The following is a 16,169-nucleotide window of genomic DNA, read 5'->3' as shown; positions in this document are numbered from 1 at the left end:
TAGGAAAGAGGGACCTCTGTTATGAGGTGGCCACTTCCTCAAGCCCCCAACTACTGCAGCTTATAGGGACAGTGACTAACAAGTCAGAAGATCACATATTTGGGGGCAAGAGAGCAGTACACCTTTTGCTGCCTATACAGCCACTGATAGTGCATACCTGCAAAACCCAGGGAGCTGCAGTCTAACCCACCACCCTTGCACAGCTCAAGGGCTCTGTGGGCTGCACCAGAAGATCTCCTTTGTCTCAACACCTCTGCTCTGCTCTGCTTCCACCCGCAGCACAGAAAGGCATGCCTCACTCTCTACCTCTCCAGATCAAATCATCTCAAGCCTTTTGTGCCTAATCAAACTAAAATAGCTCTCTGCTGACCACACAGTGTCATTTGTTAAATCAGAATAGATAACTTTCCCTTTTGAAGCAGTGGGGGTGGTGCTGAGGACTGAAGTAGCAGATAAAGGTCTGGCTCTGCCTGCTGCTCCATCCAGGTGTTACACTGCACTCTGCAGGTGTTACACTGCACTCTGCTGTGTCTCCCTGCTCCATCCAGGTGTTACACTGCTCTCTGCAGGTGTTACACTGCTCTCTGCAGGCTCTGCTCCTCCATCCAGGTGTTACACTGCACTCTGCAGGCTCTCCCTGCTCCAGCAGGTGTTACACTGCACTCTGCAGGTGTTACACTGCACTCTGCAGGCTCTCCCTGCTCCAGCAGGTGTTACACTGCTCTCTGCAGGCTCTCCCTGCTCCAGCAGGTGTTACACTGAACTCTGCAGGTGTTACACTGCACTCTGCAGGCTCTCCCTGCCCCAGCAGGTGTTGCATTGCACTCTGCAGGCTCTGCCACACACTCCTGCTGATGCACTGCCATCCTTTCCCTCTGCCATGCTATGCACTGCTCAGGCTGTGACTGAATCAGGAAAGGGACAGGGCTCTAGTAAAAGACAAAATACTGTCAAACCTTGAGCCCTATATATATGAGAGTGGCCACACCACACTGACGGTGCCCTGGAATGTCAAATGTCCTTCCCTGCTCCTACCCCCCAGCTCAGCTCACCCTCCCACCCACTGAGGGGTGGAAGTCAGGAGCAGCCCCAGGGAGGAGCATCCTGCTGCCTGCTCTGCACAGCAGCCAGAGTAGCTGGGAATATAACATATTCAATCACAGCTGAATAAAACCATGATTCGTTTAATAAGTCATCACAGTTAATAAAGAAACAAAAAACAACGAACTTTAAAAGTGTTATGGCTTAATTACAAAGATATTCACTGAGACACAAAATATTTTTCAGCTATGCCAGAAAGCAATGGCCATCTTGACTACCACTGATACAGAAATCTTTTCTTGTACTATCTTTTTGTAAATCTTTTTATCTTCTTGTAAATCTTTTCTTGTGCCTATCCATAATTAAATTATGTGGGATAAAAAATACATTTTAAAAAAACCCACACAGTCCCAGATATGTATTATTTATTTCAACTACCAGGAGCTTTCTCTCCTAAGATTCCTCACAGTCTCCTCCTAATAACCTGTGAAATGAGAGTTGAAAGATGGGACAAACCTCAACCCCAGTGCATAACTTCTGCTATAATTATGAGATGTGAAAAACAGAATTAAACTCCAAACTCCTTTTCTCTACCGCTCAAGGGAGATCTTGAGCTCAAACTCCCATTTGAAGAAGTTTAAAAGGAGAAAGAGGGAGACACTATATGATCATGATAGCCCTGCAAGCATGCAAAAAATGTGGTAAATTGAGAACATAGCATCATAAAAAACATGAGACAGAAATTAAGATTATCTGCTTACTGTATAGGTTTATGGGTTCTGGAGAGCACCAAACAGTGGGGGATGAAATTGTGTCCAGTTACTACTTTAAGACAACAAGGTGACGTTAAGGTTTCAGTGCCTCAAGAATGTTTCCACTGGGATCAGGGAATACTCCCAGGAATAAATATCACACTTGCATCAGAAGGAAAAAGTTCACTCCCTGGGCTTCGCTGAAGTGCTAGAAAAGTAGCCAAGAAATTCCAAGGCCGTTCTGAGTGGCTGTGGATAAGATTACATTCAGCTCAGCACTTTAGTATGAACAGCTGAGAAGAGCACAGAAGTGGATAGGAAGAAACTCCCAATGGCTCCACCTCCCAGAAAAACTAATTGTTCATAAAATACAAAATATAAGTGCACAAAGATATTAATGGAAGATATAGAATTAATTGATGGATACATTTGCATAAAAAATTAACAATTTATATATTTTAACCATTATCTATACATCTATTTATTTCAATACAATATATACTTAATGTTAATTATGTGCTAACAAAATGTTCTTCCATTTCCTGCCTGTCTATTTTCTGTGCTTTTAGTACAGAAAATACCGCTGATGATCAGGTTTTGAATTAAAATGGATTAGTAGTAAAGAATAAAAATTTAAATTAGAAATTTTTATTTAATAAACTGTCTAAATCATAACCATCCCCCAGTATTATTTTAAGTGTAGAAGGGAAATCTGTGGGAAAGCAGCCATGAATGCTTAGGTGGCAAAAAGACCACACTGCCAGACAGAATGAAAGAGAAATGGAGCAAGAGTCTCTGAAGATGGAGCTTGGCTGAATGTGAGGGAGTCTGCATGAGTACAGGAAGTCTGGTCTAATAGACAGGGGTAGGGAAACCTGAATGGGTGCCAATAAATGACTGTGGTACATCTGAATTTGCCTGAAATACAGCTGGGTCTGAACACTCTCAATGCTGGTTGTGCCTACATGACTATAATCAGCAGAGAAAAGAGGTAAAAAGCACCATTGTTACCCTTCAGCCTGATGGTTACAGGTGCTCAGAAGGCAGCATCAGCACTGATTCCTATTTTTTCTAAAAGCTATTTACTCCCAAAATGTCACAAGGCAAACTGCATACTGCATAACTGGCACTTGAACTCACCAAGCAGTTCCTCAGGAGAGCTAACCAAGGGAAATAAACAGTCACAGTCACTCACCATCAGGAAGTGAACAAAGTTTCCTCTCCTGACTGGCACTCACACACATCCAGACAAAGGAGAGAGTTTTCCATTTCCCTGCTAAAAGGGAGAGGAGTGCAAAAGGACCAGTTGTTTTTGTATTTTAACCTGCTGTTATTATCCTCAAAAGTAATGTTGGTGGGAAGAAACAGCAGCATGGACAGATTTCATGGATACAGAGAGCAGTTAGTGAGTTATCCATGGCCTGGGGGTAGAGGACTGAGAGCCTTTGAAGCATCTTGGGAAGCAACAACCTGGTGATTCTTGCTGGCAGGTTCTGTACAGGGATGTGTTTCTCCCATCCTGAGCTATGAAAAGGTTGACAGGTGGGCTGGACTTGGCTGCAGGATGACAAAGACAAGTAGTCTTTCCCAAAAGCAGAAGGAATTATGCACTTATTTTCTGTACTAATGCCACAAGGCTGTGCTCAGGGCTGCTTCCACTGCTGACAGATGGAGACAGGGTAGAAGATTAAACGTTTGGCCAGCCAAGTGTTAGCCACAAATATTCCAGCTCTTTCAGCACAGCTGATGCTCATGTTCTGGAGAAATTAAAAGAAGGGGTTTGTGTCTCTGCTCTAGATATTCTTTTATTTTTTTAAATATTGCAGTAATGTCTTCATTTTTAGCATGGGATTAGTTTATTGGAAGCTGTTATACCCAAGCATGTTCTATATCACAAAGTTAACATTTTGAAAAAATAAACTTTATTAAATTAGAACCTTTATAAAAGTAATTTACACGTCCTTGCTTTTTGAAAGAAAAAAAAAGATGAAAAAGTAAGTAGAACCTAGCATATAGTGAAACAAATACAGCTATGTATTCCTGCCCTGCCCAGATATAATTTTGTTTACCTAAAAGAGCTTCATCATTACAAGAACATATAATTTTCCACTTCAAATGCTAAGAAGATGTAATTCTAATAAAAAAAGAAACTACCGTTTTTTCATCTGTTTGCCTCTTCTTTTTATATCTTGTAGATTGCTGGAGTCAATGAATATAAATATCTAACTTATAATTTCATTTTCATAGCCTAATACTCAGGCAGTCAGTGAACCTTCTCCAGCCTAAAAGTGAACACCAACAAAAAAGTGTACTGAATTTAACAATTGTCTTTCAGCCTTTGTGTGATTTTTTTAGATTATATTTGATATAAAATACTTTGCATAGAGTTTAAGAAAACTGTTATATTCTGCAGAAAGATTTACCTGTTTATATGTAACACATGGACTCCATATTTGCTTTCAATTCTGTACTTTGTTGGATCACTTGCAGGAGAAATCAGTTCCTCATTTTTGTACCTGACAATCAAGAAAATAAAGAAAAAAATAAAACAATGAAGAAAAAAATGAAACTCATAAATATCAGCAATTCATTCACTTGGCAGATCTTTGGACCACAATATCATTTACTATCATGTGAATTGTCACTACTTGCATGGAGTATTTCCCAGTCTGTATGGACAGATACATATTGGGCCATGAAGGCAAAGCAGGACCATCAGAGCAGCAGGGAAGGGGAAAGAGAAGATGTGCACTCTGTCTAGAAGAGGAGGAAAAGAAGAAAAAAGAAGATGGCATGGGGCTTGAACTTTCAAGTCCACCAGCCCTGACACAAGATGGGAAGCAAACTTTATCTTACACCACAGCAAAAGACTTCAGCACAGAAAAGCAACAGAATTATGCCTCGTGTTAGGTCTTTACAGTCCAGCCTGAGGCTTTTGTATGTACAGGACAGACCTATCCAGAGAGGAGGGCAGCTGGAAGGACCTTTGTGTCCTCCTCAATAGAAGCTGGCAGGATGTGACCACAGACACTGCCCATTACAACAGAGTGCTGTGCACATTTATCCAGGTTTAGCAGGTAGCCTATGAGGTCTGTGTGTTTTACCACTTGCTACTCTGTGCTCAGGAAACTGAATGGCCAGAAAGACTGGAATGCCTGTCACTATCTGCCTTCTGAAATGCTTGAGTTTGTTTCTCACATTGCATGGGGCCACTCTGCAAATGTTCCTCCCACTCCTTCCACTGCAGTATCAACTGCTACGATCCTGCACATCCAGGAGGATTATAAAGGGGATTTAACAAAGCCATTATACACATGACACTTATCACTTATGGCATAACTTTCAAATGAAAAAAGCTTAACAACATTTTTGGAGGGCTAGGAAAGGCCAGTCTCTTACCATTGTACAACTGGGGTTGGAAATCCTTGTACAGTAAAGCAAAGGCTCACAGACATCTTTTCCCAGACAGTGTGAGACCTCAGCCGCACCAGAATTTCAGGGGCTCGACTTATCCTTTCTTCAATGATATGTCTTTCCAGAGCCATACTTTCTTCTACCTATTAAACAAGGGAAAAGAAAAGAGGCATCTGGCACCAGCCTCAAATAGAGTAGGAGATCTAACCTTAAATTCATAAAAAAGATGCTTAATCACTACTCATATTTGAAGCACAGCTTTAAATTTCAGTATATCTTGGAACTATTTTTGCATAGGAGCAAAAAGATTCAGCAGGTACCATTTTTTGCACAGCAAGTTTATCCAGATGTTCTCGAGCACGGTGCCTGGCTGTGTGGATCTCTTTTTCCAAAGCAGACAACTCACTGGCAAAACGGATTCTTTTCTCATCACTTACATGAGACTTTTGCTCGTGACTGCTGTGGGACAAGGAAGAAAATCAGGTTACCACTGTGAAGCTTTAAGTTTGTCACTCATACACACCAGGCAACCAAGGGCTCTGAAACCATGTCAGTAGGATGTAAAATTTAGATTAGGAATCAATTAGGAATCATTAGAAATCAATCTGCATATCCTGAATATGTAAAATCATGTGAATATTCTTCATATTCTTTCTTCATATTCATTTCATATTCCCCTGTATTTGTGGGGCCATAGCTCTAAGCCTTGAATTCTGCTATGGTCACATTGACACGTTTCCCCACAGCCCTCTGGTAATCAAGATAAAGAACCTGCCTGGCCTCCTTCTGGCCCTTGATTTTCCTTCCCATGGACACAAGAAGGCAAAGGAGTGAAGGCAAGTTCTGTGACTGTTCACAACCTGCTAAAAGTTGTGCCTTGCTTGCATAATACCCTTAGCTTAAGAAGCTTTAGCACCTCGGAGCTCTTGCAGCTCCATGGGCTTATCACCTAACCTCACCTGGAAGATACAGACCAGGGAGTTCACAAGGATCTGAGGAACAGCTGCATGCAAAAAAAGCTGTCCCTTAACAAGAGCAAGAAGTATTACAGAAACTACCAGGAAAACATTTTAAAAGTTTTGAAAAAATTGTAAGTTGTTCCCTGAAAACCTAACTCCACAGTTTTTTTCAGAATCCCTAAAAATACCCCAACTCATGAATGTTTTTAGGAGGAGCTAGCTTCATTCATGCTGATTCAGTAAACAGCCTATGCTACTCTTTTCCTTCCCAGGACAAAATAATATCTGAATATCAGATATTTCTAGCATAGCTGTCAATATAGTCATCATATGGCAAGACTCTGAAACCCAGATAAGAAAACTTCCATGAAATTCAGTGAATCAAAATATTATTTGTGTGATGCTTTAAAAAAATTCTTTGTACCAATTCAATGCATTTTAAATACCAGCCATGTCTTGCCATTTTTTTTATATTGCTGAAATAAAAATCAGTTTTTAAAAACTAAATTAAAATAATTTGATTTTTCCTTGAGATTTCTGTTCTGAGGTTATATATTTCAGACCAATCCAAGTACTAGAACCATATGGGTGTATATGATTTGCACAACATATTTTCTACAAGCAAGGCAGAATTCCTTCTTGTAATATAAATCCTCTATGTCTTTGGTGCAGTAGCTGTAGTGCACAGCAGAGCAGAAACAGTGAAATTCACTAAGGGGAATATTGTCATCAGCACAGTTACTCTGGGAATTCTCATCAAGGCAGTAACTGAGACATGATAGCAAATCCTTCTGATATTCAGGAAAGCATTTAAAACATTTAAATTGATCCAAATTAGAAATTTAAGAATAGTGGAGTAGTTTTGCTCAAAATGAGTTCTGAGTACTAGCTGTATTCTAATTTATTTTTGTTTTAAAGCTGTTTTCAAGAGTCAGAGTGGGGATCAGGGGAACAACTCTGAGTTGAAATATGAGACTGAAAGTGACACTCAGTCATTTAGTGTTCCAGCCAAAATAGATTAGTGAAGAACAGTGACAGAGAAACGTCCAGTCTTGTCAACTCTGAAAAGAGCCCTGGCAAAAGATCTGGGTCTAGAGCCACCAGACAGGTCAGATTGGACCAAGGCAGCTTTACCTTTTCCGGGATTCCTGCATCGCTTCGTGCGCCAAGGTGCGTGCCCTCCTGGCACACAGTCTACACGTTGTTTTCCCCAAGCCAGATGATTCATAATAAGCAGCCTGCCTGGAAGCAGCCCTTCAGATATAAAAGACATTGTTATAACCCAGCAATTCAAGTAAAACATGAACTCACAAATGTCAAAGAAATTACTTTGGGCTGAGCGAGCTAAACGCCATGACTGAGCACTCTTCAGTGAGACACCTTTTCATCTTCACTGACTGCACTAGGTGCTGATTGCCACTTGTCTTTCAAGGTCTCAATGCCCATCATCTGTCACTGGGGATCATTAGACACTTTTTTTCATTCTATTGAATTTATATTTATTTCAGTCTTCAATCATTCAGGTGTGATGATAGCATTCAGTGAACCACAAGGGTACCAGCCTGTCTAATACACAAATCACAAAGAGTCCCCATAGCATTGTCTGTTTCTAAGTATTCCTGCCTTTCTATATTTCACAGAACTTTCTGAAACTGCTCTCTTTCACAAGGGAAACTGGACCAGCTGGACAGCTAGGCAGGCATGTTAATGACTAAGTAGGGAGAACAGTGATTCTGAAACAACCACAATACAAAGTTTCAGGCTTAGAGATACAAAGAATGTGTATTTTCTGGTTAAAACTCTGAGATTTCAAACGAGAAGCATTAAGCCTTCATTTAAAATTAAAAAAGGAAATTGAATCTTAAAAACTATAATTAGCTATAACCAGTTTCTGGAGAAGGAATATCATCATGTCATATGGAAGAGTGGGTAAAAATGCTGTTTTTATGACTTACAATAAATTTCCCAGTAATTTTTCTTAATTCAGAGTTTCAATTCTAGCCTACAAGGAAGATTTAAGAATTCTCAATTTAGAGGTACCAAAGAGGACAGATCCTAAGTTAAAAGGTCTGTGTAGGTGTCTTGCAATATTGCTAGGAAGTTCAGCTATGCTGGTGGGAGATTACAGACAAGGAGTGTGCCAAGGGAAAGAAGTGGAAAACTATCATTCTGTATAAATAAGAATTTTTGGGGGGTGGAGGAAAAAGGTAAGTATCTTGATTCTAAGAACTGACTACCCAAAACAGAGACCTGTCTATGCTGAAATACATGTCACTTACTTTCTTGCAGCATATTCCTCAAGTACATATCTTGTCTGAATGTTGCGATAGGACTGATCAAAGTGCTTGTGCCTCCTCTGGTAAAATGGCACTGCTACTGAAGACATGCTCCCTCTCTGGTGACCAATAATTCCTGCAGAGAGGGAAGATAGCCACACATATTTAGCCATGCACACATTTAGCCATATCTTTCAGACACTTTGGTTTAATATTTTTTGACATGTTGACATGAGTGAACATGGCCAAATGTATAAAATTGCACTAATTTGTGACAGAGCCACCAGTCACACATGTGGGCACCTCAGGCTGTATCTTACCAGTCGTGCTGTGTGAGCTATAGAATCACAGATGATAGCATAAAAGATATTTCACTAGATCATTTTTCCCCTTCTTTGCAGATGTCATTTAACGCCTCCAGAGAAATTTCCAGGGATGGAAATTTGACAGGTTTTTGGCCATTGTTAGACATTTCAGTTCTCTGCTCTTCAAACCTTTCACTTTTTCCATTTTGGCAATTTATGCTTAATATATTTTCTCCAATTCACCATGACAACAAACAGACAGTATTTGCTCACTTTTGTAGCAGCCTATTGAAGATTTTCTTTACTTTTCTTTCCTGCTCTCCTGCTTAAACTCAAAGCTGGCTCATTCAATCTTTCCTTGTGAGTTTTTTTTCTGGACTATCAATCATTCTGGTTTCCTTCTTGTGGACTTTCTCCAAAGCATGGCATAGTTTTTGATCAAAATTTGGACATAAGGTTCTAAGAAGCATTCAGGGTGCTCCTAGAAGCAGTGTGGGGAACAAGAGCACATTTCCCACTGAGTTAAGCAGATTACCAACCACACCATTATAAGAATATGGAGGTGCCTACATCCCTTTGCGCTCATTAGAAATATGATGACAACTTCTTGCAAAAGTGAGGAATGTCACAAGCCATGTCATGAGTAGGTGCCAGCTTGTGTAACTGCAGTCTTGGGGTTGGGTATGGGGCCCTCTGCTCCTGAGCCATGTGGTCCAAACAGTGGTGAGGGATCCCAGCAGCCAAAACCTCCCCTACCAGGCACCTGCACTTCATTGACAACAGAAGCAAGCTCCCAGTAGAAGTCTATAAAGCAGGTGAAGGTTTAGTCAGGTAAATTACTGCAGTAACATCCAATATCCCCCCAAAAGCTGAGGGAGTGTCCCTGTTGTTTTGTTCCATGTAGGGTGCAGGCTGCCAGCTCCATGCCAGCCCCCAGGGCACTGGGGAACAGCCTGGCATCACCTCAGGGCACCCATGGCAAGGGAAGCAGCACCAGCTCCCTGTGCTGTGAGCACACCCAGGGTGTGCCAAGGTCCTGAGGACAGAAATGGACAGGACTGTCCCAGCCCAGCCTCATCCAGAGCTCCTCCTGCCCTGCCCACAGGTCCCATTCAGTCCCCAGGGCCATCAGTTTCTGCCCCAGAAACGACACAGCAGAACCAGACTCCAGATCCCCAAAGCCTGGCCCTCCTGGACGTGGACCAGGCCAAGAAGAACCTGCCTCAGACCCACACCAAAAGACCAAATTTGTAACAAGAATCACATAAATAAGCAGCTTCATGATGTATATCAAATGAAAGCTCAAAGGGATTTGAATAGAAATCTTATAAACTCATTTAGATAAAATATTTAGCAAGTTAAAATGACAGTATATACCATATTTCCAGCATACAGTATTTATCAAAAAAATGAAATGCTAGTCATTGGTTAAGTAGAGAAAAAACTGTAACCATGTCTGATTGTTACTTGCAGATAGTTAAGGGCAGAGTCAGGTGCTCCCAAATTGTGATTCTCATATCAACTACTTTTACTTTTACAAGAAAAAATAGGGAGCAAACATTAGGTATATTTAATAGAAATCACATCTTATTTTAAAATGTTGAGAAACCTAAAGAGATTTTTACAATTTATCACCTCACAGCTGAATAACTTAGAGTTACCTTTTCAGCTCTTTTTCAAGAGATATGAGAATGACAAGTCACAGGTTCAGTAATGAGAGCTTTGGACAAAGCACAAGACACTGCAAAACAAAAATTTAACAGGTTTACAACATTACCATGGGGCATTAACATTTTATATTGTCACATTTACAGAGAAATACAAAAGTTAGCATGGCCCAAGTTAGTCCAGCACCTCTCAGAGATGCTGGCTTAGTAAGATGCCCTCATACAGTGCTGAGCTGACATGGACCCCTCAAGGACCTGTTAACCCATCATATGACACAATGCCTTGGTTTCAGGAGCAGAGTTGCACAGACCCACAAGCAGCCTTGGCTCCTGCTAGTTTTGATATTTGGACATCATGTGATGCCACACCTGCACACATCAAACACTGATTTTCTTCCTGATGTCTAACAGTGTGACTATTGTGTATATGACACTGGATTGCCACATTGTGTCATATGTTAACTGGACAATTAATGGTAGAATTTTCCCTTTTTTTCTATTTCTATTTAGCCTTTTTGCCTAAATGAAGATGCAAAAGACAAACACAGATTGAGCTCACTCCACTGTTAAGTGCTACTCATGTTTACATGTGGCCAAGTTAAATAATTCTGTGAATTTATCACCATGCAATGTAAATATTGCTATATATATAATTCACACTGAGATCTTTATAAGGATTGCAGAGTAGTGCCTATTTATCTGGATAGATCAGTCTAAGTTATTTTCATTTTTAAGAGAGGAGAAAACACCATTGTCATTTACATTCCAGTCTTTTTCACTAAATGTAAAACTTACAGGTTAATTAGCATATTTTCTTCTATTTTTCAGCAGCCAGGACTCCCCAGATTTGGCTTCATACATTTTTCACAGTTACCTAAACACCTTTAGTACAGAAACAAGGGTAGCCATCCACTCACAGCCTTCATACAAGCAATTAATTGAGCTTGTTAGCAGCCAGACTCACTTTGCCTTCTGTTAACACAGAGGGGAGCTGCCTGGCAACAATTCCAAATTTAATAATAATCATCAGTTAATTACAATAACATTTGCAGAGTATGTATTTAATACTTAATAGTGCTGCAAAGACAAGTATCAGAAGAGCAAAATCAAAGTCCCACTGTAAAAGCAGCATATAGGGTATAGGGCTCCTGATAAAATAAGTTTATAGTGTATTCCTAGGAGCAATATGTTGACTGTTTTACCAGTTTTCCACTGATATACATTTATATGAGATGTTTGAAATATGTTCAAATATTTAGACAATCTACCATTAAGACACTTAGAGAATATGATTTGCTGATGACAGCTTAACCCCAGTGAATTTACTGATTTAGGTGAACCAAAATTCTATCAATGACATTTTCTGGAGACCTAGTTATACTGGCAAGTGAATTGGCAAAACTGACTCAAAAGTGAGATGAAGGAAGTGGTATGGCAGAGAAATTAGGGGGAAAAATCCCAGTGGAAAATTGAGAGTCCAGTAACAACAACAACAAAAAGCATAACTCCAGAGAAAGACAAATTAATTATCTGAATGGTTATTTAAAAACCAAAAAGCAAATCTCAAGCTTTATTTACCAGGTTCCACTCCAAGAATTTTGGAGGCCTTGCTGAAAAAAATGGCCTGTGTGTCATAAACAATGTTTGAGTTACATCCACACACATCCTATTAATGACCCTGAGTTTCAAGAAAAAGACCTAGAATTACAGGGAAAAGATGATCCTAAAACATTTGGTGTCTCATCTGACCTTTACATTGTTAGTGCAATGTAGCACTATTCTACCCTCTTATTGCTATTGTTATTGTTACTATTATTATTCCTATTTTTTTCTATGACTGTAAATGCTGGGGACACCAAAAGGACATAAAATGCACTAATCTATGTGCTGTATAAACCACTCAGAAGATTATTAAACACAAAGAAAAATGTTACCTCTGCCAAAATGCCCTTAAGGATTAATGATATAAACCACAGGTGAATTAGACTATTCAAGTCATTTTACATAAACATACATTTCCTCATGCTTTGTAGCATGTATATAACAATTTTTACTTGACCCTGAGTAAAAGGCTGAGCTCCCAGGTCAGGATATGCATAGTTTTGTGACACAGTAATACTGATCTGAATAGAAAGCCATAATCTAGGGCCACGTGACAAGGGGACACATTCTTGAGCAGAGAAGCCAAGGGTCTGATATAAACATTGTTAGTCTGATAAGTGAGTTAATTTAAGGTTTAAAGGACAAGCAGTAAATTCTAGCATGATCATTTACACTGCCTCAGAGAGCAGGCACACAACCAAGTAAATTGATGGATGGCTTAACAAATGCCATGGTAAGAAGGACATGGCTGCACCCACCATAGATAGAAACTGGCATTCCCAGATTCAGAAGGCTCATGTCATGAGCAGTGCACTGTACAGCATGTGTTCTCTCAGCCTGCCAGAGCTATACCATGCAACATGCACTTCTGTGCTCATCTCTGTTCCTGGCCATCTGCAGAAGTGCCAGAAATTATTCACGAGTTCTTGCCTGTGCTCACATTGACAGAAATTCCTTTGACCATCTGCACTGATTTGAGGGCTTGTCCTGTTCTTCCCATGGCTTAGACAGCTGTCTCTTGTTCTGCTAGCTATTCTCCCCATTGTTCAAAGTTAAGTGTTTTCAGGAAGCTACTAACTTATACTTTCATGGTGCATAAAAACCCCTGATATTTAACTGATAAAATATCTTTAAATCCATATCACCTACATACCACAATGGAAGATAGAAAAAATTGGTTTCTCCTAATGACCAGTATAAAAAATTACCACATTGCCTCAAAAAATACATGATCCTTTCCAGATGGCTGTATCCATGCTGCAGAGATTTCAGACTTAATAACATATTATCATTTTCTCCCATAAACTGACTCTGGTGGAAATCCTGTAAAACCATCATGAGTCATTATGCAGCTCTAGACACTACAGTCTAAATGGAATAGGATATAGAGGATCTGGTTCATTCTTCTCCATTTTGATAAGAAACTAATTTGGTTAAAATCTCATTTGACAAAATTTTTAATATGTCTCTCCAGTCTTTTTTTTCTCTGTACACATGGGTATATTTAGATCTTCCACAGAAAATTATGTTTTTTGAATGAAAAAACCTACACAAATATACTATCATTTTAAGATGTTTCAGTCCTCCCATTGAAGGTCTTGTTCAGTCCCTATAAGAAGTCAGTTTTACCTTTTTTGACACTAGAACAAAATGCTCATCTTAAAAATAAAAAAAAAAAATCATATGGAATTCTCACTTGCTTGCTCTGCTAAATTCCAGACATCATTCAACAAGCTTGAACACTTTAGGTATTTTTCCTTTGATTTCTTTAGCTACATCATAGTTGGTCTCATGTTTTACTGATTGCACCTCCTTTTCATGGAAATAGTATTTTCTTCATTTCATTAATATTTGAAACAGATTCAAATCTTGAAATGCATTATTAAACATAATAACAAAAAAAAAAAAAAAGAATTCTCTCCTCTGTTTATACTTATCTGAATATTAAACAAAGCAACATTTTTAAGCAGCTGATGGTACCCACCATCACAAATCTGTCTATAATTTTTACTAATTTCATTTGCTTTGAATGAGTAAACTTTCAACATTTCCCAACATCAAACTATACTGTTCTCAATGACACACAGGTAGATTCAGCAATTTAATGGTAAATTCACCAATTTAATCATTTGGTTACAGCACAGCTATGATTAGTTGAACACCCTGACTTTCTGATAGTCCCTGAATGGCTTGCTTCATGCTCTGGCCACAACAGTTAGTGAGGGATAATTTGAAATATATAATGGGTGGTCACAATCATATGCACAACCCTTGATAAGGACCTTGAGCAGCAGGCAGAGTCATGGGTACCCTTCCCTCCAGCAAGGTGATTGTTGTGGAGGGAAGCACCAGATCCTGTATTCCAGTCAGCCTATAAAGGAATGTAATTTTGCATTTTCTGTGACTCTCATGAAGGAAAGGAGTGGAAGTTTCCAAACTGACTTTCCTTCCATATCTCTAATAGAAGCTGAACAGTATATATCCCAGGTAGGATACTAAAGTGGATGTTACCTTATGAATTCATGATCATACAAGGCTGGGAATTAAATGAAGTTAAATTTGTCCACATTGACTTGAATCCTTGCCACCCTAACATTCCAAATGCACAGAGTTCACACATGTTCTGATAAAGTTTGAAGACTTCCCTTCATTTGGCAAGTATATGATATCACTTCAACTGGACAGCTAAGAACATTGGACAGTGAGATGATGAAAATCATTTTCCATCACCCCAACATTCGTTGTCCTTCATTATGGTGCTTCTTTTGGCTCACAGGCATTGTCAACACACAGGCATAATTTCAAGAGCATGAACTTGATTTCCCAGGACTCTATCAGTGATATTTAGCTGGAATTTTCATGTGGCACAGAACATATCACCTAGCTTAGAGTGATACAGACACCAGAAATACATATTCTGGAAACAAGTACTTGAAAGCATGGCAGACACAAAATAAAAGTAGGGGGGTTTTTTTGCCTATCTACTTCAGCTACTTCCATTTTCAGAAGACCAAATAGTTTTGCCAGCTACTATAGGATTTTATGCTTAATCATTTACACACAGACTTCAGAAAAATCATACAGTATAAGCACACAAGAAAGTGTGCAATATTTGTGTAATTAGAAAAGAATATATACGAATAGAGCTATATATTTTTGTAGTGTAGTTCTTTATATGCAGAAACAGAGACAATGTAATACACAATAAAATCAAGGTGACTATGCTCAGGAAAAAACAATCTTACTTTAAATTTTTGTTTTGCTTTTCTTTTCATGAATCAATCTTCTTATTGCTTGTTTTCCCTGAGGAAAGCAATCTTTTTTTTACAGGAAGGCACACAACCTTCTCCTACAAGCACTCTCATTTGTTCTGTACAAGAAAAACATGGATAGAAAATGGACTTACCTGGGGATGTAGAAAAACTGGAAAGCAGAGAGAAAGACCAGCCTTCCCCAGCTTAGCAAGCACTGCCCAAGGAAAACAAATAATTCCCCTCTCTAAAGGCTGCTCTGCCCCTTCACTCCTATTTAAGGGCAGATGCAGTGCTATATTTAGAGCTAACCAAGTGATTCTCCCAAAACTGGGGTCAGCCTAATATGCAATGAGGGAGTGATATAAAGGCTAAAGAAAAGCATTAGCCTATATGCAGTTTAATACTGTGTTTTAATAAAAGACAAACCTCATTTCTTTAAAAAGCAGTTGATTATGTTAAAAGTGGGGCTTCTCTTCCCAGCAACACCAAGCACATGGGAAGCAATTAAATGCCAGAAAACAGTTTAAATTTTTTATTTAGAAAAGTTTGACATTTTGAAATAATCAGTAACTTAGAAGACCAGTGAGGAGACGCAAACTCCAGAATATTATTAGTAGAGACATGAGATCCCCTTGGTGCTTCAGGCTGTAAAATGAGCCTCCCTATTGCTTCCTTAAAAGTTCTCTGGATGTGAGAATGTCTGCAACATATGAAGGCATACCAGTTGTAGAAAACATCACCAGTCAATCTTAGAGAGATTTTTCTATGTCTTGTAGGCAAAGTAGGAAGAATTTCATATGTCTAGAGAGGTAACCATGCAGCCAAAGCAGTCAGTTCTGTGAGACCTTGTCCCCTGATGGTTCCTGATTATTACTGACTAAAATGGGTGCTTGCTGCCT

General features: G+C 39.3%; 1 protein-coding gene across 4 annotated transcripts in view; it reads right to left on the bottom strand.

The window, feature by feature from the left end:
• The window catches only part of MYOM2 (myomesin 2), a 74,335-nt gene extending 58,819 nt beyond the window's left edge, over positions 1-15,516 (bottom strand). For 2 of the 4 annotated variants that reach the window (XM_056488478.1, XM_056488477.1), the window contains exons 1-7: positions 15,423-15,516; positions 10,409-10,488; positions 8,446-8,578; positions 7,301-7,420; positions 5,528-5,666; positions 5,193-5,350; positions 4,217-4,309 (exon numbers count right to left, since the gene is read on the bottom strand). In XM_056488478.1, coding sequence (XP_056344453.1) covers positions 4,217-4,309; positions 5,193-5,350; positions 5,528-5,666; positions 7,301-7,420; positions 8,446-8,552 — 617 coding nt within the window. In that variant the 5' untranslated portion in view covers positions 8,553-8,578; positions 10,409-10,488; positions 15,423-15,516. The remainder of the gene's footprint in view (positions 1-4,216; positions 4,310-5,192; positions 5,351-5,527; positions 5,667-7,300; positions 7,421-8,445; positions 8,579-10,408; positions 10,489-15,422) is intronic. The other 2 variants (XM_056488480.1, XM_056488479.1) reach the window with 2 other exon arrangements.
• Between the last annotated feature and the right edge of the window lie 653 nt (positions 15,517-16,169).

Source organism: Oenanthe melanoleuca, chromosome 3 (genome assembly GCF_029582105.1).
Source record: "Oenanthe melanoleuca isolate GR-GAL-2019-014 chromosome 3, OMel1.0, whole genome shotgun sequence".
Taxonomy (NCBI): domain Eukaryota; kingdom Metazoa; phylum Chordata; class Aves; order Passeriformes; family Muscicapidae; genus Oenanthe; species Oenanthe melanoleuca.
This window is presented reverse-complemented; position numbering and strand designations above follow the sequence as displayed.